The sequence below is a fragment of the Dermochelys coriacea genome, chromosome 11 (genome assembly GCF_009764565.3).
Source record: "Dermochelys coriacea isolate rDerCor1 chromosome 11, rDerCor1.pri.v4, whole genome shotgun sequence".
In the NCBI taxonomy this organism is placed as follows: Eukaryota; Metazoa; Chordata; order Testudines; family Dermochelyidae; genus Dermochelys; species Dermochelys coriacea.
Window position 1 is genome coordinate 67012165 of NC_050078.2, and position 21185 is coordinate 67033349.

Consider the following 21185-nt stretch of genomic DNA (forward strand, 5'->3'; position numbering starts at 1 on the left):
CGCACATGTACATGTGATGTATTGTATGTACATGTGCAATATACACACAGAGATAGGTGTGCACAGTTCTAAAAAGCAGGTATGTATACACATGCTGTGTGCACATACATTCCCAGCTTTTGTATATATGTGCATATATATCTTGGTATGTATATTTATATATGTGTACATGCATCTATCCAATTTTACTGCCATTGATTTCAGTGGGAATAGGACTGTACCTGGATGTGGGTGTTTATACTCTTGTGTTTGTACGTGCAGACATACACAGAAAGCTATATGATTCTGACTGCTTTGAAAATTAAACCAACCACCCATTTCCTTTTAAAAGTAACTTTACTTTCTAAATAATTTTGCTCTTGGTTCCTCTCTGCGTAGGATACACGAGTAATGTGGAATCTGAAGTGGAAGATGGATGTTTACCTGCCCGGTTACAAGAAGCGAGTGGCCGCTGTATCCACATCAGGTACAGCATGCTTCTTGTACCATGCCGTGAGAGGGCCAGTGACCTATGTGGTAGGTTTAGGTTGAGATTGAGAGAGGGACGCCACTTAATCCAGCAGCCCGTGCTGTAGCCACAACCTTTCAGTTTACTCCTATTTTGTTAGTTTTTTATTACTTGTCTTAGAGAACAAGTACAGGCCCTTGGTAGGCAGGCCTATGAAGTCAGTGGGAATAACTGCTCCCAATCTAGGCTACAGTGACCATGTGGCCCGTGCTAGGGCTGAGCTGCAGCCTTATGTAGGGATAGCATGCACCTTTCTTCCTATCAGTGTGATCACAATCTAGGAAAGAGATGGGGTGCACAGGGCATAACTCACCGACCATGGGCTTGGCCCCCTTTCTCCATCCTCCAAGCTACAAAACCGTCTTCTGTAGCATCTGCTATGGAGAATCTACGCAGTATAAAACCTGTGTTTGAGGAACCCAGGGGAATGCAGCAGTAGTGGCCCGATTAGTGGTCTCTCTTCCTGTGTAAGTGTCTCAGAAGAGATGGATGGAATGTGGCCACCAAGCAGTCAGATGGTGATTCACTCGACAGCTAAGCCATGCAATCTCATTCACAGCACCATAGCTATTTAGTTATACTGGGGGGTGGGGGAGTGCATAGCCCATAGCACATTTACATTACCTGTATGTAACAGCACATCAGCCTGGCATTGCACGTTCACATACAAAAGTTACACACCCATCCACCTACAGCAATCCTTTTATCACACCGGGCACACTCCCTCCTTCCCCGATACCTCCTTTGCTTCCCTTATGGGGGCGCTTCTATCTGTGAAGAAGTCCCCGTGGGGGAGAGATGCATTTCTTTTCAGCATCACCCCTCCCCCTTTTTCCTCCCCCAACCTTGAAATTAATTAAATGATGTTATGCCTGATTTTATCTGATTTGGAAGCAATTCATCACCCTTTTTCTGGTTCTATTAGTCCAAGCAATCAGCATATTAATTCATTTGTGAGACTAAGCTCAAGGGTAATTACGGTGAGGAAGCTTAATGCCTAAAAGTGTTAATGTCTGTAATCAGAACTATTTTCTCAGTGCGGAACAATTGTTAGACAATTACGGTTGGATATGATTGCCCTGGTAGACAACAGATGCTGTGTCAAGAGGGGAATATCAGAAGCTTGTTTTGCAAGTACTGTATTATCAGCAAATTCATTTTCTTGCAACTTTTTGTCTGGATTTTTGCATATCTCTCCCGTTCTCAGGTTTTGCATCATTAATTAAGTTGAAAAGTCATTTCTTTTTTTTTCCTGGGTAAATAGGTGCATGGGGCAATAGAATCTTTTCCTTCTTTATAACATAAATGTCACAGGCTTTTGCTTCTGGTACCCTGGTTTATGTCCGGTGGAAGGAGAAGTCAGGGGGGAAAAACCAGTTTAATCAGCTGCCCTTCATCTCCCATATGTCCCTATTTCATCATCAGTGATTTTCTAATCAAAAGAAGTCTAAAAATAGATGAACATGGAGATGAAATTCTTTCTCTTATGCTAATATGGAGTGATCCCCAAAGGTCAGTGGATTGAATGAATCAGGTAAACACAATGGGGTAAATGTACTACCATTATAATCCTGAATCTAAAGAAAAACATGGGCCAGATTGCGAAAGTCTTATGCTGACTAATGCCATGCCCCATGGCTCGTGCCACTTGTGCAGTGAAGTAGGGTAAAGGAATCACAATCTGTTTCCGTGGGAATTCATTCTCCATGGCTTTTAACTTCTCTCCATCAGAAAGCACTGTCAATAGACCAGTTAGACTAGAAATATCTATTGTGTTCTTCTACATCTCCTGGATTCTCCCTGTATTTCCAAACAAACAAATATTTCCCAGCAAGTCCCTCCCATATGTTAGAAAGTGAATAAGGTTTAAAAATCACCCAATCAGAAGACAGGAAATCAGAAAGTTGTTTAAATAAAACAAAACAGAACCTGCCTGCAGAAAATCTGGAAATAGTTCAGTCTCCTCTACCAGTCTTAACTCTGCCCCTCTGCTGTTGCTTGGCCTCCTGTTTGAAATCACCACTAGTTCTCTTTCGAAATAAATTGATGTGGTCCCCATTGTGCAGAATATAGGCATTACAATAGAATCGCCAGCAGCTCTGTGCTCATGTTATGGTGCACCTTCTAGCCTACATCCAGATAGAGGGCAAATGTCACGTCCATATTGCAAAGGTGTATATGGTATTGGGGGGGAGTGATGGGAGGTGCCCAAGTTGGCTGGGCTATGAGTGAATTCAAGCTTGATTTGGGGGCACAGGCAATGTTCCATCTCCATTGCAAAAAAGGACTGGATTATACCTAGAATGGGAAACAATTGTGTGGTATCCCAGTCTCCAACATGGCAGGTTTTGCAGTATACGTGGGGCCATGGCAGAATGAGAGGGAGAGCTATAGGCTGAGAGAAAATGAAGACTAAATAGATATTGCAACATTGGGCCGGTGGTACTGAGCAATTCTGCCTTATATAAATGCCGCTCCCTTTCTGTATTGTCCTCTCTGGACTTTAATCTTTTTCAGGCAGCTCTTAAAAATGTCTCCTTTAATTCTCCTCTTTCTCTATAAATTAGTCTCTTGAACGAATAGATGAACTTGCTGTCACATTAGTGAATCGAGTGGTGTGCAACTGTGATGAGCAAAGGAAGGGAGTGGATTGACAGTACTGAAAACAAAGCTTTCCTTTAACTCTGCTCGCCAGTCATGCTGTCTGCCTTCATATACCTTGCTGCAGAGAGACCTTCACCCTCACTCAGAGAGACCAGTTGTCTTTCCTTTTGACTGGCGAGTGATTTCTTTCCAGCTCCTTTGGGAGGCCCCTTTGAGTAGAGAATGTGCATTGCACTGAGCCACTGCATGAATGCTTATTTGGTGTAATGTCATGTACACCATTGGTCATTAAAAATGCACTTCCCAGCTATGGAAGCAATGCCTCCAGTTGAATTTGAACGGCACCATCCTCAAGGGTCCATGTCTTTTTCCTACCACACTTCCATCCTAGTCTTTAAAAGAGGCGGATAAGGAAAAGGCCTTACTCTTATATTTCCTGCAGCCGCCCCAACGCCTGTGCAGATGACAGCCCCAAGAACAGCCTCCCGCATCAATGTGTTTGAAAGGCTATCAACACCCGGAAGAAGGTGAGGAAAAAAAAAGTCTAATACCCCTCAGAATTAGGGCATGATGAACCCCAAACTGTGCATGGATTCAGAGCCGATTTCACCTTTTCCTATTTTATTTTACTTGATGAAATGATCCTGTCCCAGCCTCTTGGCAAATGTACAAACCGTCCTCTTCAAAACATACATCCTGGTGATTTCAAACTAGATCAAGGTCAGTATTGACCTCCTCCCTGCCCACGCAGCTCAATAGGACTGGTAACATGCTCCCCTCTCTAACCTCCAGCTTCCTTCATAATCTGTGATAAAAGAGAGTCCTCGAGGGTGCCCCAAAGGGCCACCAACTAGAGCTCTGTTGCAACTGCATGAGTGGGAGAGTTTGCAAAGCAATTAGAGACAGTGTGGGCTAGGGCATGGAGCACTGAGACATGGGGTTCTGTTCCCAGCTCTGCCACTGACCTGCTGGGTCACCTTGGGCAAGTCTCTTCACTCCTCCCTGCCTCTTGTTTTCCCCTCCAATTCTTTGTCTGACTTGGGTATTAGACTGGAAGCTTCTCAGGGCAGAGTGCCATCTCCTACTTCATGTCTGTACAGCACTTAACACAATGGGGCCTCAGTCTTGGTTGGAGACTCTGAGCACGACTGTAAGATAAATAACAATTATAAAGTCATGGTGCACTCACTGAAAATGCCTTGCTGTCAGCCCCTTCCCCATTTCAACCAAGGTACAGTTCACTTGGGCACCTGAGCTGATCTTAGGTGCCATGAATGCTTTTGTCTGGAGTTGAGCTTTCATTGCATTCTAATGGTCAGATGTTCAACGGAGTGCAGAGCATTGGGATGCACATTGGGTGTGGAGTTCTTTAGAATATCTGACTATAGCCATGTCAGTGTGGGGCTGCTCGTTAGAAAATCTGGCTCTGATGTGGGTGAGTACATGGGAGTTATTTCACTAGGATATTAGATACTCTAACACTCAGGCCACACTGCCCTGTCTACCACTTGAATTTTTAGCAGAGTAGTGTCCTGTTGTCTGCCCGCTGCAGGAGTCTTTCCCTGGAAAAAACTGTCAGTGGGGAAGGCTCTGCCAGGGCGGGAGGCATCAGGAAAGACTTTGGCAGCTCTGCACTGCTTCCCCTCTGCCAGAGCCTTTCACTCACACATGTAGCTATGTGCCACAGTGTGGAGATGGTGTGCTTTGCACTGTGGTGGGTAGCTACATGTACGCTACACCACTTTCAGCAGCATGTATAGTGTAAACGTAGCCTAAGACTTAGCATTGAGGTCAAGCACTGGTAGCTTTAATGAACACTTCCAACCACACAGGATATCACTCTAGAGATGACTGCATGCTCCCCAGACAAAAGTTGCATTGATAAAAAAGGAAAGTACTTTCTTAATGCTCTGTTAGCATGTGGAACTCACTACCACAAGATATAGGTGAGCCACAGGTTATGGTAGAATTCAAAAAAAGGATGAAACTTTTTTATAAATGAGTATATCTCCTGTCACAGTACATAGCATGAAAATGTATAAAGGACTATAAACCTTCATGCTTTAGGCTATAAGCCACCTATTGCAGGGGGAGAGATAGCTCAGTGGTTTGAGCATTGGCCTGCTAAACCCAGGGTTGTGAATTCAATCCTTGAGGGGGCCATTTAGGGATCTGGGGCAAAAATTGGGGATTGGTCCTGCTTTGAGCAGGGGGTTGTACTAGACGACCCCCTGAGATCCCTTCCAGCTCTGATATTCTATGATTCTATTAATGACCTGTGATTAGGAAGTAGCTTCCCCCAAAGACATATACAATTTCATTATAGAGGTTTTTCTTAGGTTGTTAAAACACAGTATCCTGTCTCTGCGGGCACACAGCTATCTCATTTTGGGTATCATGTAAAATCTGTGGTGTATTTTGTAGGATGATGGGTGTCTTTGTTTCAGTTGTCCCCCTGATCCTCCTTGGAGGTGACATCTGAGCGCCAGTGCCTTTCACAGTGTTTGCATAACTGTGGCATTTTCCATCGGTCCAACAGGTGTGAAAACCCTACATTTTAATTTAGCTTTTTAAAAACAAAAACTCAGAGAAATCTCGGTGCTATTCAGATTCAGATAAGGTCTTTGACAATAGGGACGTTAAGCACAATAGGAAGTTATGTTAAGTCCTTTTCTAAAAATAGAATTTTACATATTTTCCTCCCCATAATGCTGGAATACCCTCTTAGCAGCATGAAAATAAAATGCTTCCCCCAATCCTCTGATCTGTTCTTTAGGCAGAACTTGGAGCATACGGCAGCTGTAACTCTGGATGGTTTTCTGGCGTCAGGTTTTCTGGTTTATGGGTACCATCGAGCATAAGTGCTGCTGGGGATGACTCCTCCCTCCTTTCCAATGACTCCTCCCACTTTTCTGTTCTTGTCCAGGTGAGGTGCAGATAGGTTGCACTTCTGCCTTTCGGAGATGGCTATTTGTCTATCTGTCCAGGAACTTATATGTCCCTTCTCACCGTAGTATCTGACTGCCTTGCCAGTGTTACTGAGTTTATCCTTGCAACACACTTGGCAAGTATTCTGAGAGCAGCTTGGTCTAGTGGATAGCACTGAGTGGGGCTTAGGAGAGCTGGCTATGCTACTGATCCACTCGGTGACCTTGGGCAAGTCACTTGCTCTCTCTCTGCTTCTTTCTCTTCCTACTCTTTGTCCATCTTGCCTATTTCAATTGTAAGCTCTTCAGGCAAGACTGTTGCTTACTATGTACTGCTCATAGCAGAGTGGGGATCCAGTCTCTATTACACATTTAGAAAACGGAGGCACGGAAGGCACAGTGACTTGCCCGTGGGCACGCAGGACGTTTGTAAGAGAGCTGAGAACTGAACTATTGTTACACAGCACAATGCCTGCAACTTCTTAGCCTGTTTCTCTAATCTCTGTGACCAGCAGGGACGATCCATGGTGCACATGGCCCTTAGAATGCAAACATAAAAACAGTTGTGCTATGTCAGACCAATTGCCCATCTAGCCCAGTGTCCTGTCTTCCAACAGTGGCCAATGCCAGCTGCTTCATTGGGGGAATGAACAAAACAGGCAATCATTGAGTGATCCATCCCCTGTTGTCCACTCCCAGCTTCTGGTAATCGGAGGCTAGGAACACTCAGAGCATGGGGTTGCATCCCTGACCATCTTGGCTGAGAGCCATCGATGGACCTGTCCTCCATGCAAAGGACATGGCTGACTAGATAACTATTTCAAAGATGGAGTCAAAACTCTCTGATGTGTGCTTCTTAAAATATTCATCCATTCCCATTAATACAGGGCATGTTATTATCATAGGTATGGAATACTTATCACTAAGGGAAGAATGACAGTCCATTGTTTTTCCACTGTAGAGCAAAGCTGTTCAACTGCATTGATGTGAGACAACTCCCATAAAAGTTGTGCTTTTTATAAAGGGCCCTGCTGAAATTGGAGTTTGTTGTTTTAGCCATGACACTATTCATGAGCCTTATGTTAAATTTATTCTGACCATCTGATGTAACACTAGGCTATGCCCTCTTGAATATTTGAGATCCAGAACAACGCATGGACTCTAATAAATTTCAGAATGTAATCAATTAGAAGATTATATTTCACCATGCTGTTCTGACCGGTAACAAAATTTACAAATCACATAATCAATGCAATCCATTAAAACTGACAAAGGAGGTGGTGATGGAGTGGAAAATCTCCATCAAGGGCACTCAAAAGATATAATTAAAAATACATTACGCCTTGAATGTAAGGTATGCTGCTTCCTGCCACTGCCTCACTTTGCTGTGCTCAGGCTTCCAGCACACAGACTTGCCTTGTAATTCCACGTAGTTGTAAAATATCCCTATTATAACCTCTAGTTTCCTTGGTTCTAAAACACAGCTTCTGTGGAGAGATGGACAGGAGATTTGCATTCTGTGGGTGAAATCTTGGCTTCATTGAAGTCCATGGCAAAACCCCCATTGACTTCAATAAGGTAAGGATTTCCCTCCTTTATTTATAGCTGCTTATCATTCAAAGCCAGTTTCCCTTTCTGAATACCTATCTACATGTCCAGCCCCCTGCACCGTAGCATTTGAGCAGTTCACAGCCATGCATGCGTTTAATCTCATAACACCATGTAGCGAAAGGAAGTGTTTTCCTCTGTTATAGGTGGGCAACCAAGGCAACAAATGTGTTATCTGCACAAGGTCACACGGGATGTCTTTGAGCCAGGAATTGACCCTAGTTCTCCTCGGTCACATGCAGTGCCTTAATAACTATCTCATCCCTCTTTGATTTCAGTGGGACTGCTTGTGAACTAAACTACTACTCACTGTGAACAGTGAGTCAGAATTTGGTCCTTAGAAAAGTACAAAATTAGAATAAGCAGAAACCTCTATTCTTTGCAGCTTATCTCCCTAGCCATGATTTATGGGACAAAGCCATACTTCTGTCTAAGGTACTTCTACGGCCCCATCACCCTATTGTCTGGGCATCTCACAATCTTTAATGGTTTTTGTTCTCACAACTCTCCTATGGAGTAACATTATCCCCATTGTACAGATGGGGAACTGAGGCACAGACAGACCAAGTGACTTGCCCAGATCTCCCAAATCCCAGAGAGGGAGAATTATTTTTTCTAGTCACACTGCCTTGAGTGCTAGACTGCTCTTCTGCGAGCATCAATACAGAAGCACTGTTGGGCTTAAGGCAGCTGGAGACTGAGTGGGCTGTGAGGAAAAAGATAAGAGGAAATCCAGATGCAAGGACATAGTACAGTAACTCAGCAGTAAGCCCTGGATAATCTAGCTGCATATGGGGAGGAGCGAGTGGTTTCTTCCTAATGGGTGGGGTTTATCCCCTTCTTTGCTATCAAGGGACAGAGTCAGGGTAACCATCTAAATAGAAAGCCAGTGACACAAATGGAATACAAGTAGATCTGGACTGGTACATTAAAGCTGGCTGAACCGGGAGAAGGACAGTATGTTTCCTATGTGCAGTGGGCCAGATTGTCCACGTGTATGATTCAGTAGAGCGCCATTGACTTTAATTGGAGCTATGCTAATAAACACCAGTGACAGATCTGACCCTTCACTGCACCATACAAGTGTCAAATTGTTTCTTTTCTGAGGCCCAAGTCTGAGCCCATTGAAAGCAATGGCAAAATCCCTGTTGACTTCCACGGCACATGGGCAGGCCCATAAGAGGTAGCCTTCAGCTCTCATGCTACCCTTGAGGCTTCTCCTGCTGGCTGGGGCCATGCTAAATATGCCCTGGGCTAGTAAGAGAGAGTCGTTGCATCTGTGTGCCTGTATCACTGTGGTGCTTTTTTCCCTGCATGTATAAATACTTCCAATCAAAAGGAACATGTTTTATTCTCCTCCATAAACAAATGAAAGGCAATGCAAACATTTCATTGGCCGCTGTTCATTTGTTCTGTGTAATCTGGCAACACTGCAAAGAGCAGATAAAACTGGAGAGAAAGAAAGTCCGTACCTTATTTCTCTTCCCTGCCCAGTACAATACATACAATGGCCGGACAGCTGCGCACACAGCTGCCTTATTCATCTCTCCAGTATTCAGTCAAAAGCAGTGTTAGTTCCTCATTCAGTCAAGGGATCAAGAGAAATTCAACAATTGATCAGGTAATACTACTGTCAAACTTGACACAACACCCCAAGAACTGAAAGCTTAGACAGGAATTTTCTCTTCTAAGGGATCTGAGAGGGCTCCAGCTACCAGTTTACAGTCCAACACTTCACTGTTAAGAGGATTGTACTTGGGACTGAAGGGTCACCAACCACTAGTAGCACCTACTGGCAGTCCAGAGTCCCAAAGCAGGGATGGTCTGATAATGGCAGGAGATTGCTCTGCTGTGAAGCTGTATCAGTGGAGGTGTCTGGTGGACCCTGGATATCTGCCGTGCTTTGTACTGAAACTGCAGCTGCCTGAGTTCTGAGTGAGTGCCAGCGACTATGTGGGTGATGCTGGGCCTAATGCTGTTGCAGTGCCTGGTATCGGCACAGTCCCTCATGTATTAACAATATGCCATGAACAGTGGCTGTATACATGCAGATGAGAGCTGCTGGGGGGAAAAACTGGGGAAATGCTTTTCTTTGGAATTTGCTGGTTTGTTGAAATTTCAATGTTTCATGGGACCATGCTGCTTTTGATGAAAACGCCATGGCTCCATTGGAAAGCTGCCTGGTTTCCTGCCACCCCACGCCCAAGTGCTTGTCAGCCTGCCTGGAGGGCTGATGGAGAGCCAGGAGCCTGGAAGTCCTGTCTCCCAGGCTTAGGGTTCTTCAGTAGCCCAGGGTCCCTGGCTACTCCGCAGCCTGCCAGATGGACTGCCCCAGACCTGTGGATCCCAGATTCCTTGCTCCTCTGCAGCCCAGAGCGTTGAGGGCTCTGGCTTCCTGAGCTGCCCAGCTCTCCACTGAGGAGTTACCAAGTCTCCAGGCAGCTGTTTCAAAATGTTTGGTTTTCATTTGGAATCCAGATTTTGAAATCTCAAAATCTTCCATGAAGCAGAATTACCATTCTCTATCCAGCTCTAATGGAGACACCACAGTTATCAACCAGGATCAAATTGAGGATCTTCAGCCTCAAAAGCAAAGCTCCTGCCACTTGGAACTATGCAAGTAATTCTTTGAGGTGTAAGAAGTAGCAGGCTGTTCTAGTCACTGTGGATAGCCACTAGAGGGAGACATGACTGCATGCACTAATCCAGGACAATAATATCTGCTCATTTGCATTGTCACTTCTGTTCTATTAGCTTAATACCTTGCCTTAAATCCTGGGGCAGCTCAGAGGTCTCTGTCACACTCCTCTAGAATACTGGTGAAAATCTGCACAAAAATCAGGTTGCATGTGAAAATATTGACTAAGGGGAAAGCGCTGCATCTCATGCATTAAGTTGCATTGCCAACTCATTTTTGTCTCACTTACCAGGGCTTGTCATACAACCTGCTCTTGACTCTCAAAAGCATATCCTGGGAGATGGGAGAGTTGAACTGAGGAGAGGCAAGGAGAAATTAACTTCTCTTTGCCACAATATATGATGTACTTTTATATATGTAACACAGTGAGTTTTTGCTAAATGTTCACCATTCAAGACATGCCTCATGAGAGACTGGGTTAGGGTTTGTCTACATGGGAAAGTTTTACCAGTTATAGTGTACAACTCCCCGTATGGATGCTTATTTTGAAATAAGTTTCCCCGACCCTGTTTTAACTTAACTTAAACTCCTTCCAAAGCAATGTAAGCTAAATTGTAAAAAAAACAACAACAACAAAAAACAACCCTCACAATAAAGGCATCCACCTGGGAGTTTACCAGTGTAACTATACACATTTCGTTTATACTAGTATAACTTTTCCGTGTAGGCAACCCCCTATTTTAGCGCATCTGCCCATTCCAGTTTTCCCAGGACAATCCAGTTTTCATAGAATATCAGGGTTGGAAGGGACATCAGGAGGTCATCTAGTCCAACCCCCTGCTCAAAGCAGGACCAATCCCCAACTAAATCATCCCAGCCACGGCTTTGTCAAGTTTTCAACATGTTCTCCAAGTGTGGCGTGCAGCATGCCACAGAGCCCTAAGATATCTTCAGAGCAGTTGTAACATCACCACATGGTGATAGTGAATCACAGAGGTGTGTGGTACAAAGCAGTGGCATTGAGTTGTGACATGGTAGCCCGTCACGCCCTCTTGGCACCTCCATTTCTTCAGCTGCTGTAAATCAACGTGGCTGCACTGAAGCCAGTGGAACTGCACCAGCTGAAAATCTGGCCCCACGCTCTTTGTAGAACTGGATCAGCATACTGTGTACCATGTGCTCATTTACCAGACCAGGGCATGCTCATCCACAATTCACACAATCTGGAAAATAAAAAATATAACCACTTATTATTGCTATTATCTGTACTTTGGTAGCAACTAGATGCCCCATTGTGCTAGGAGCTATACAAAAAAGTTAATGTATTTGTATTAGAGGCCTATGACTTTTGATTTAATTTGACAGACTGTTACCACATACTGTCTCTCACACATCATTAAGGCCTTTTTTTTAACTTGGAAAACAGGTAGTTTTTAACCATGTTAAACAGCTGTTAAGCCCCATCACCACAGCTTTAAAAAAACCACCATACATTGGTTATGGTCAACAGTAAGGGCAGCCCTAGCTTTTGCCTGTCTTGTCAAACTCAGGCTGCGATGTCATGGTCCAAAGCCATACAAAGGTTGCTCAAGAAAAAAGAGGGAAGTCAGGACTTGATATTTGTGGGGTACAAAAAGCAAGCAGGAAAAAAACATATCAAACAAAACAATATATTTGGAAGCATCCTTCACCCATAACAAAGGAGGAGTGAAGGGCACAAACATCTTACATTTGCTGCTCTGCAGTTCGCCTTTAACATGGCTGATCAAAAGCCAGAAGGAACTGAAGAAGACAAGAAACAAGGACAGCTCTCCTATGAAAAGGCTGCCAGGCTGGTTCCTTTTAGTCAGAGCACTGAAAATTAATTTGTTAAGGAATTTAACTGGTGCCTTCACCGTGCCAATGAGTTACCTATATAATGTCAAGGTTGGAAGGGACCTCAGGAGATCATCTAGTCCAACCCCTGGTCAAAGCAGGACCAATCACCAATTTTTGCCTTGGATCCCTAAATGGCCCCCTCAGGGATTAAGCTCACAACCCTGGGTATAGCAGGCCAATGCTCAAACCACTGAGCTATTCCTCCTTTCCCCCTTCCCCCCAAATATTGCCTGACAATACAGTTCAGCAGCTGTTTGGAAAACAGCACATTCCCCTTCCCTTATCTGGCAAAAAGGGACATCCCCTCGACATAGGGTTACTGTGCCACCCTGACACAATGCAATCAGTGCAGTGCAACAGAATGCCAACATGGAAAAACACAACACCTCCCATTTTCCAATGAGACCCATGTATCTGCAGGTGTCTGCCTTATGTTTATCATAGCAGATGGCTCCAGTGTGACTGGCTCAGTGCCTGTGTCGACTGGCACATGCACCAGTTCACTGCTAATCCTACATTGTGTTTGAATAGTTTGGTAAGGTCATCTAGTGCCAGAGAGAATCTTTTGTACTGAAGCTGCATACGTGTTTGCCTTTCAGGTCACCTTCCCCTTGTCATGCTGCAGTGTGCAATGCTTTCAAACGGGGGTAGCTACAAGGGAAGGATGGGGGAGCTCCAGTGTTCCAAACTCCAGCCAGGCCAGGAAGATGAAGGAAAGCAAAACAAAGAAACGCAGAGAGACATGGGTGCAAAAGTAGCACGTCGTGAAGGAGACCAGTATGCCTTTCAGGCAGGCAAACAATACTACAACTCCTCCTTGCCTGCTTCCCAGTCCCTGCCTTGCCAAGAGAACGCATTGGTATGGAGGTCTGAGAAATGAGGAACATTTCCATTCTGCAGGAGTAAAAGGTTTTCTTTGTTCTAATTCCTCTGATCTACTCCTTGCAATGCCCTCACATGGGGCACTACAACATTTGCCTTATATAACAAGGACAAAAGCAGATTGCTCTGGGAATAGCTGAAAAGAAACCATGTTTTCTTCCCTTGTTGCAACGGTCTTGTTTACTAGCTGGTGCTGCACAGGATCCAGTTCAGACAGATTTTCTTTGCATAGTAATAATAAAGGCTTTAAAAAAATAGCAGCCATAATGAATGTGAAGTTGTTTGAGTCGGGGGATGATGTATCACGGAAACTAATTTGGCCTTGCCAGTGATTTATGGCAAATGGAATGGTCAATTTCTGTTTTCCGGATTCCATATCCCAGGTTTGTGGCCCCAATTCAGCAAAGCACTTAATCATGTGCATAACTTTAAGCCCATGAAGCAGTAGGCATTTATTATTATTATTGTTATTTATCATGTTCTGGACAAACACAGAATAAGAGACAGTCCCTGCCCCAAAGAGCTTATGTGCTTCAGTGCCTTGCTGAATCCGGGCCTGTATCAACAGCTATGATTCCAGTTATTTACTAGTCTGGTTTTCTCCCCTATGAATGGGAGAGCAGACACAGGTCGAAGTTCAGTTATTTCTAAAAATGCCTACATTTTTCAAATGCATTTTCCTGCTGTTAATATATATATATATATATATATATATATATATATATATATATATATATATATATATATTTAAAAGCAGATACATTCTTTAGCCCACACACCGAATTTGCCACCCCTCTGCCCTGGCAGCAGAGCAGGCCCTAAGCATAAGGAGAATAAGCAAGTGCTTATGGCCCTGAAAAGCTCAAGGGGGGCACCCATTCACTTTTTATTATAAGAACTTGCCTGGTTTAGTGTTGGGAGGGGGGAGGAAGAGAAATATTCCTGCTTAGGGCCCCCAATGAGCTAGCACTGGCTCTGCCCCGGAAGCATGCCCCTGCTGTGCACCAAATTGCCAATTCCCCAATTGCAACTGCTTGTGTTGTAACCATCACAAAAGAAATGGGTAATTTAAAAAACAAAACAGAACTGGCCCAGCTCCTCAGCTAGTGAATGTTAGTTGAATCTTGTTAACTTCATGGAACTGAGGTAAATTATGCCAGCTGAGGTGCTGGCCCACTGGGTTTTCTTGGTCCTCCCGTGCTTTCTTGGCCATCTAGATCCTCTGCTGTGCTGTATTGAATCTGCTGCATGTTACACAGAGCAGAGGAGATTCTCCTCTCTGCTCCGTTGAAAGGAACAGACTGGCACAAAGCAGTCCCAGAAGCTCAGGATCCAGCCCAGAGAGCATTTTCCCTTGTGAGGATTTGAAGACAGCCGTAAAGGCACCTCCGATAGACCCCTTCACAAGCCATGGTGTATTAGAAGAGCTGTGGCTGTGGCTAGGACATCAGAGGGGAGTGTGGCTACTGCATGCAGCACTGCGGCCCATAGGGAAGCCCTGGGAGCCTTTGATTTAGGCTTAATGGGACAGCATATTCCCCCACCCCCTACCTCTGGGCCTTGAGTTCTGGGAGAACCACACTATCCCCCACAGAAAGGCTACATGTGCCAGAACCATGTTAGCTCCCTTGCAGCCATATGCTAACGTCTCAGGGGTACAACTTCAAATAAACAAAAAATAGCTCTTTTCCATGGGCCATAGCTGGGAGAATGGAGTGCAATCCCTCTGAGTTTGGGAACAGCCACGGGCATTGGATGGTCTGGCTCTAGCAGCAATTCCCACGAGTAGGGAATCAGGAGGGGGATTACAGAAGGCTGGTGGCCATATTGAGTCTGTGGGCTAGAGCCTGCTGCATTTTGGTGTTGCTCTATCGAAGTAAATGGGGGCCCCTGCTTCACCAGCTGAGGGTCTGGGCCTGTCACTTTAGAGGATTGGCAATAGAGGGCAGTGATCTCTGATTATTTTATCCAGTTGGAATTGTATTTCCCTCAGACACCAAAGAGGCATTCTGTGTGTGTGCTGAGTCTCGTTATAGCTCCCAGTGAAGTGGGCATCGGGATCCCATGTCGTATCTAAGGGTAACTGTGTCTGAGCCCAGGGATGCTGAAGAACATGCTCTTGAAAGCACTGGTAGAAAGGAGGGAGAAGAATAAAAAAATGATATAAGTGGGATATAAAAAGGAACTTAATTCCTTAGTACGGCTCAAGAGAGCAGCCCCAACCCTTTAACGGTGCTGAAAGTCAGGGATGTAGCTGGTAAATACTGCAGCTACAAATATTGAAGAGCTTGTGACAAGCCTGCTATAGTCATCATGTTACACAAATCAGAATTAGCAATAACCAAAGGATTTTAGCATGTGATTAGCAATCAGCCTAAGAAAAAGTGACTTTTGGGGCATACTAGCAACTCCTGAAACAGTGAGGGGAAAGAATAAGTATGATAAAGAATGATAGAATGAAGGGTCAGGATAGTTCAGAAGTTTTTTCCGTAGATTCTGAGACCAGAAGGGACCTTTAGATCATCTAGTCTGACCCCTGTCTATCACGAGCCACAGAATTTCACCCGATGAAGTGAGCTGTAGCTCACGAAAGCTTATGCTCTAATAAATTTGTTAGTCTCTAAGGTGCCACAAGTACTCCTTTTCTTTTTGAGAATTTCACCCAGTTACCACTGTATGGATCCAAGTAACTTGTGATAGACTCAAGCATCCTCCAGAGAGCATCCAGTCTTGATGTGAAGATTTCTAGAGATGGAGAATCCATCACTTGCCTTGGTAGTTTGTCCCACTGGCCAATCACCCTCACTTGTAATCTCTGTAGAACAAGGAACCACTTTCATGGTAGAGAAGCAAACACATTCCCTATATTTTTCCACTTGTGGCTGTTGCGATTGATTTGGAGCTGTCCTGTGATAACTGATGACAACTGTATGTCCGCTTGGTTATTGTGGTGGTGTTTTCTATATGACTATATAGGTAACTCAAAAGGAGTCTGTTTGGGAAAATAGGCAGAGAGAAAAGATTGACTCAAGATAAGCCACCTCTGAAAAAACACTTGTGAGTTGTTAAAGGCCAATGCCCAGAGCTATTTGCCTTGATATTTTCACCTCCTCTACAGCCAACCCACAAAACTGGTTTTGACCAGATCAGGAAAGGGCCCATGAACACCAAAGAACAAAGGAACTCGGGCGGGTTTTTAAAAGCAGCACTTACTCGAGAGAGGACAATAATTATCTGGGGGAACCGGAGAAGAAGCTGGGTCATCATCAGGAGAAGGTGAGACTAGGTAACATAGTGTGACCCCTTAGTATCAACTGGCTGAAGCCTCGCAGATAGACTTTATTTTGAAATCCTTTTTCTCTAAAGCTTTTTTTCCACTGCAAAATAAGCAATACACTGGTTTTCACAGGGCTGTCTGATCACAGACTCCTGAGGGGAAGAGCTGCATGTGCTAAGCTCAGTCAGACCTTCTGCACAAACACAATCAATACGCAGGACACTATAACCCAGGGACTGGATCTTATTACACCTCCAGCTGCCGTGTAGAGGTACCATAAGAGTTGGAGAGTTGGGGAATTGCACCCCAGGAGAGGCAAAGGCCCAAGACTTGAAGCCTGAGGGCATGCACCCAGAGACACCAGAAAGGGGACAGAGGTGCAGCTAGTCCTGTAGCCAAGACAGCCACATCCTGGCGTCATTACTCAGGGTTCTACTCAGCCCATGGACAAATCTGCAGCTGGAGTAACTTAGAATCATAGAATCATAGAATCATAGAATATCAGGGTTGGAAGGGACCCCAGAAGGTCATCTAGTCCAACCCCCTGCTCAAAGCAGGACCAAGTCCCAGTTAAATCATCCCAGCTAGGGCTTTGTCAAGCCTGACCTTAAAAACCTCTAAGGAAGGAGATTCTACCACCTCCCTAGGTAACGCATTCCAGTGTTTCACCACCCTCTTAGTGAAAAAGTTTTTCCTAATATCCAATCTAAACCTCCCCCATTGCAACTTGAGACCATTACTCCTCGTTCTGTCATCTGCTACCATTGAGAACAGTCTAGAGCCATCCTCTTTGAAACCCCCTTTCAGGTAGTTGAAAGCAGCTATCAAATCCCCCCTCATTCTTCTCTTCTGCAGACTAAACAATCCCAGCTCCCTCAGCCTCTCCTCATAAGTCATGTGCTCTAGACCCCTAATCATTTTTGTTGCCCTTCGCTGTACTCTTTCCAATTTATCCACATCCTTCTTGTAGTGTGGGGCCCAAAACTGGACACAGTACTCCAGATGAGGCCTCACCAGTGTCGAATAGAGGGGAACGATCACGTCCCTCGATCTGCTCGCTATGCCCCTACTTATACAACCCAAAATGCCATTGGCCTTCTTGGCAACAAGGGCACACTGCTGACTCATATCCAGCTTCTCGTCCACTGTCACCCCTAGGTCCTTTTCCGCAGAACTGCTGCCGAGCCATTCGGTCCCTAGTCTGTAGCGGTGCATTGGATTCTTCCATCCTAAGTGCAGGACCCTGCATTTATCCTTATTGAACCTCATTAGATTTCTTTTGGCCCAATCCTCCAATTTGTCTAGGTCCTTCTGTATCCTATCCCTCCCCTCCAGCGTATCTACCACTCCTCCCAGTTTAGTATCATCCGCAAATTTGCTGAGAGTGCAATCCACACCATCCTCCAGATCATTTATGAAGATATTGAACAAAACGGGCCCCAGGACCGACCCCTGGGGCACTCCACTTGACACCGGCTGCCAACTAGACATGGAGCCATTGATCACTAGGCAAATAAGTGACTTAAGATAACTTGATAATTTAACTTGATAACTTAAGATAACTTAAGTGACTTAAGATAACTTGGCAAATAAGTGACTTACCCTAGCTGAGAATCTGTCCAAAGGTTTCAGTGAGAGTTTGCCTGTGTAAGGAATGAGGCCAGGTCGTGGGCCCATTACGTATCAATTAGAATTCAAAAGGTGTTGGATGTGCTGTATAAATAGGCTGCCAGGTGTCAAGTGAAACTTAATAGTGACAAACATAAAAGTAATTCACATTCACTCCAAAATAATGAAGTCACGTACAGAAGGAATTGAAGTGCCTGAGAGCAGCAGGACTTTGAGGGAAGAGTGGACTGTGAATTTCATTTGCCCCTTAATACACAGGAACCAAGTTAATTGCTCTGTTCTTGCACGCATCTGCATTGTCTACCTGACTCTTTATCATTGCAGTTTAATTGCCTAGTTATGATTCTCTACTTTCTGAAGGAAAATACATCAGAACTTCGGAAAGTGTTTCCATGCAATTGGCTTATAATAATTAGAGACTGAAAACCCAAAATACCTTATTCAAATCATCAAGGCCACTGCCTAGTGATTCATCAGATACTAAGCGGATTCTACAGTCCTCTTGGGTTGGGACATATGTCTCAGTAAGCAACATGGTCTAGTGCTTAGAGCACAGGACCAGGTGTCAGGTGACTAAGGTTCTCTTCCTGAATCTGCTGTGTTCTTACCGTGTGACCTTGGTCGAGACACATAACCCTATCTGTGTCTGTTTCCCCACCTGTAAAATAGGGGTAAGTACTTACTGTTCCCATTTGGGCAAAGTTGTCCTCAATGGGCCTGATCCAAAAATCAGTGGAAGGCTCCTGTAGATTTCAGTTGGATTTCAATCGAGCTCTGTAAGACCATAACATTCTCACTGGGCTTGTTGACTCCATGCAAAGGACATTGGTTTAATAAAGTGACATGGCTGCAGGGCCATCGGATGGCACTGGGAACAAGCTGTTCCTACATGTTGAACCCAGCATTGAAGGCTGGTACGGTGTTTTTCTCATCGACCCCAGGCAAAGTGCACGCGGGTCCATCCCTCTCATTGCCATATGGCACCTTCTGTTTGAGTGAAGGCTTTTCTGAAATATTGCCAGTGTCTCCTTTCCCCTAAGGTAAAGCATGGGAAAAAATCCTCCCTTCCCCGATGTATGTATATTAAAGGCTGCGGGGAAATGTACTCTCCTGCCCATCATATGCAATACATCTTGGGGGGAGAAAGTGGGGCACTGTGGAGGAATATTTTAAATGCCATGCAAAAGGCACCCTGTGAATTGTACTCCTGTCTCCCTGGGTGATTCACAGCCTCTATGGCCATGCATAGGCCTTGTGGTGCAGGTACTGTGATAAACCTTTTCAAACTCAATTTGTGTTTCCTCAGATTGCGCTTAAAGCAGATGAGAGGCACAGTTTCAGTGTAAATCAACAGAAAGGGTTTTACTTAAACATAAATGATTCTTAGCAGAGCCCTACAGATAACAGGTATGATGGTCTGCCTCAACCCACCTATTTGTTCCCTCGTCTCTGGGAAGCTGTTTACTCAGAATACTGTTTGGCATTTGTACCAAGCTTGGCATTTGCAAAGTGCTTAATGAGCATTTGTTAATTAGTCTGCAAAGCACCACTCTGGAGGAGGTAGGTATTTTCCCTGTTTGAACATAGAGGGGAAACAGAGGTAGAGCATGTAACTTACCTGTATCCACCCAGCAAATCAGTGATAGTCCTGGATTATGCAAAGATCCTGAATTCAGTTTAGTATTCTATTTAAACTCTGCCCACAGAGAAGCTCAGGTGAGGGCAGGATATTAGTTACTAGACTTTCTTGGGGAGAAAATGACCAAGGTCTCTATGGTGTTTAAATGGGAGGAAAGATATTCTAGTGGATAAGGCCCTGACTTGGAATTCAGAGCTCTGGGTTTGACTTCTCTGCTCTACTATAAACCTTGGGCAAATCACTTAATCTTTCAGCTCCCATCTGTAAAATGGGACTAAGAATAATTCCTTTTACTGTCTTGTCTGTTTAGACTATGGGACATAGAGGCCCATTGGTGGCTCATTCCTCTGTGTCATCTGCTCTTGTCAGACCTGACATAATCACTATACCTAACACACTGCTGTAATAATCTGCATCTAAAAGGTGTCAGGTAAATAACTCTGTGACACATAGCCAGAGAGGGTTAAACATCCTGAAAAATAAATAACCCTCGAAAGACATGTGGAGAGATAATATTTGTGTTTTTGTATATTTACATATATATGAGTAATCAACAGTCCCTGTCTATGCTGTATTCTGATAGTTCAGAGATAAAAAGAACATCCTAGCATTTAAATGAATTGTAAACACGAGCTATCTCGGTATTCATCTTTCTTTGGAATGTACTGTGAATGGTGGAGGAACAAGCAAATGGCCTTCTGTTCATTCATATAGCTAAGTACAGGTGATGGACCTCCTTCAAAGTCATCCTAATTACCTTTTGTTCCCTGAGGAACTCCAACTTCTCAAAAGACGTGAAATTGTATAAAAGATCCTTGGGTCCTGATTCTGTCATCTCAAATCTGCTTAGGCTTCATCAGGGGAAGTTTGAGTCACAAGACTGAGGTCCCAGTTATGCTGGTACTCCCTGAATATGAGATTTGGACATTGGACTATAAACTATGAACTATTTCTGTAAGAACTCTTTGCAGCTACGAAGCTCACCATCTCTGCTATGAATCTGCACCTAAATGAATTGAATTCAGGTCTGTATGTATATTGATCTTTTAACTGTACTCTCTCTCTTTTGTTTTTCCATAAAGTTTAGTTTAGTTAATAAGAATTGGCTGCAGTGTGTATTTAGGTAAAATCTGGAATATTCAATAACCTCGGAGGTCATGTGTCCAATCCTTTGGGATTTGCAGAACCTTTTCTTTTATATGATGAAATAAGATTTTCAGAAATCATGATATTTGACTTAGGTACCTGGATGATGGCCTGAGGCTGGATCACTTTAAGGAAATTGTTGTTTGGACTTCTGAGTAACCAGTGAGGTAATAAAGAAGCTCTTTTATGCTGGCTTGGCAAATCTAAGTATTGGAATATTCACCAGCTTTTTGAGGATTGTCTGCTCCCTTCTTTGCAGTTCACCCTAATTGAGTGACCACAGCTGGCTCCCCAGTAGGATCCCAGTCACAGTACTCACTGATCATTAATATTCTTTCATGATGTATGGACTAGCTGTGAACAATGAGTTATGAATATGTGCTAGGATTATTCTTAAAATCTGTTCGGCGAGCAATGCATAAACACAGTCTGCCTTGGACAAAGGAATG

The 21185-nt window shown here is 44.2% G+C and overlaps 1 protein-coding gene across 1 annotated transcript in view; it reads left to right on the top strand.

The window, feature by feature from the left end:
* The window catches only part of LOC122457996, a 53431-nt gene extending 40075 nt beyond the window's left edge, over positions 1-13356 (top strand). Inside the window, exons 6-8 of the mRNA XM_043504750.1 lie at positions 379-466; positions 3555-3639; positions 12763-13356. Of these exons, the coding sequence (XP_043360685.1) occupies positions 379-466; positions 3555-3639; positions 12763-12814 (225 nt within the window). The 3' untranslated portion in view covers positions 12815-13356. The remainder of the gene's footprint in view (positions 1-378; positions 467-3554; positions 3640-12762) is intronic.
* Positions 13357-21185: the final 7829 nt, after the last annotated feature.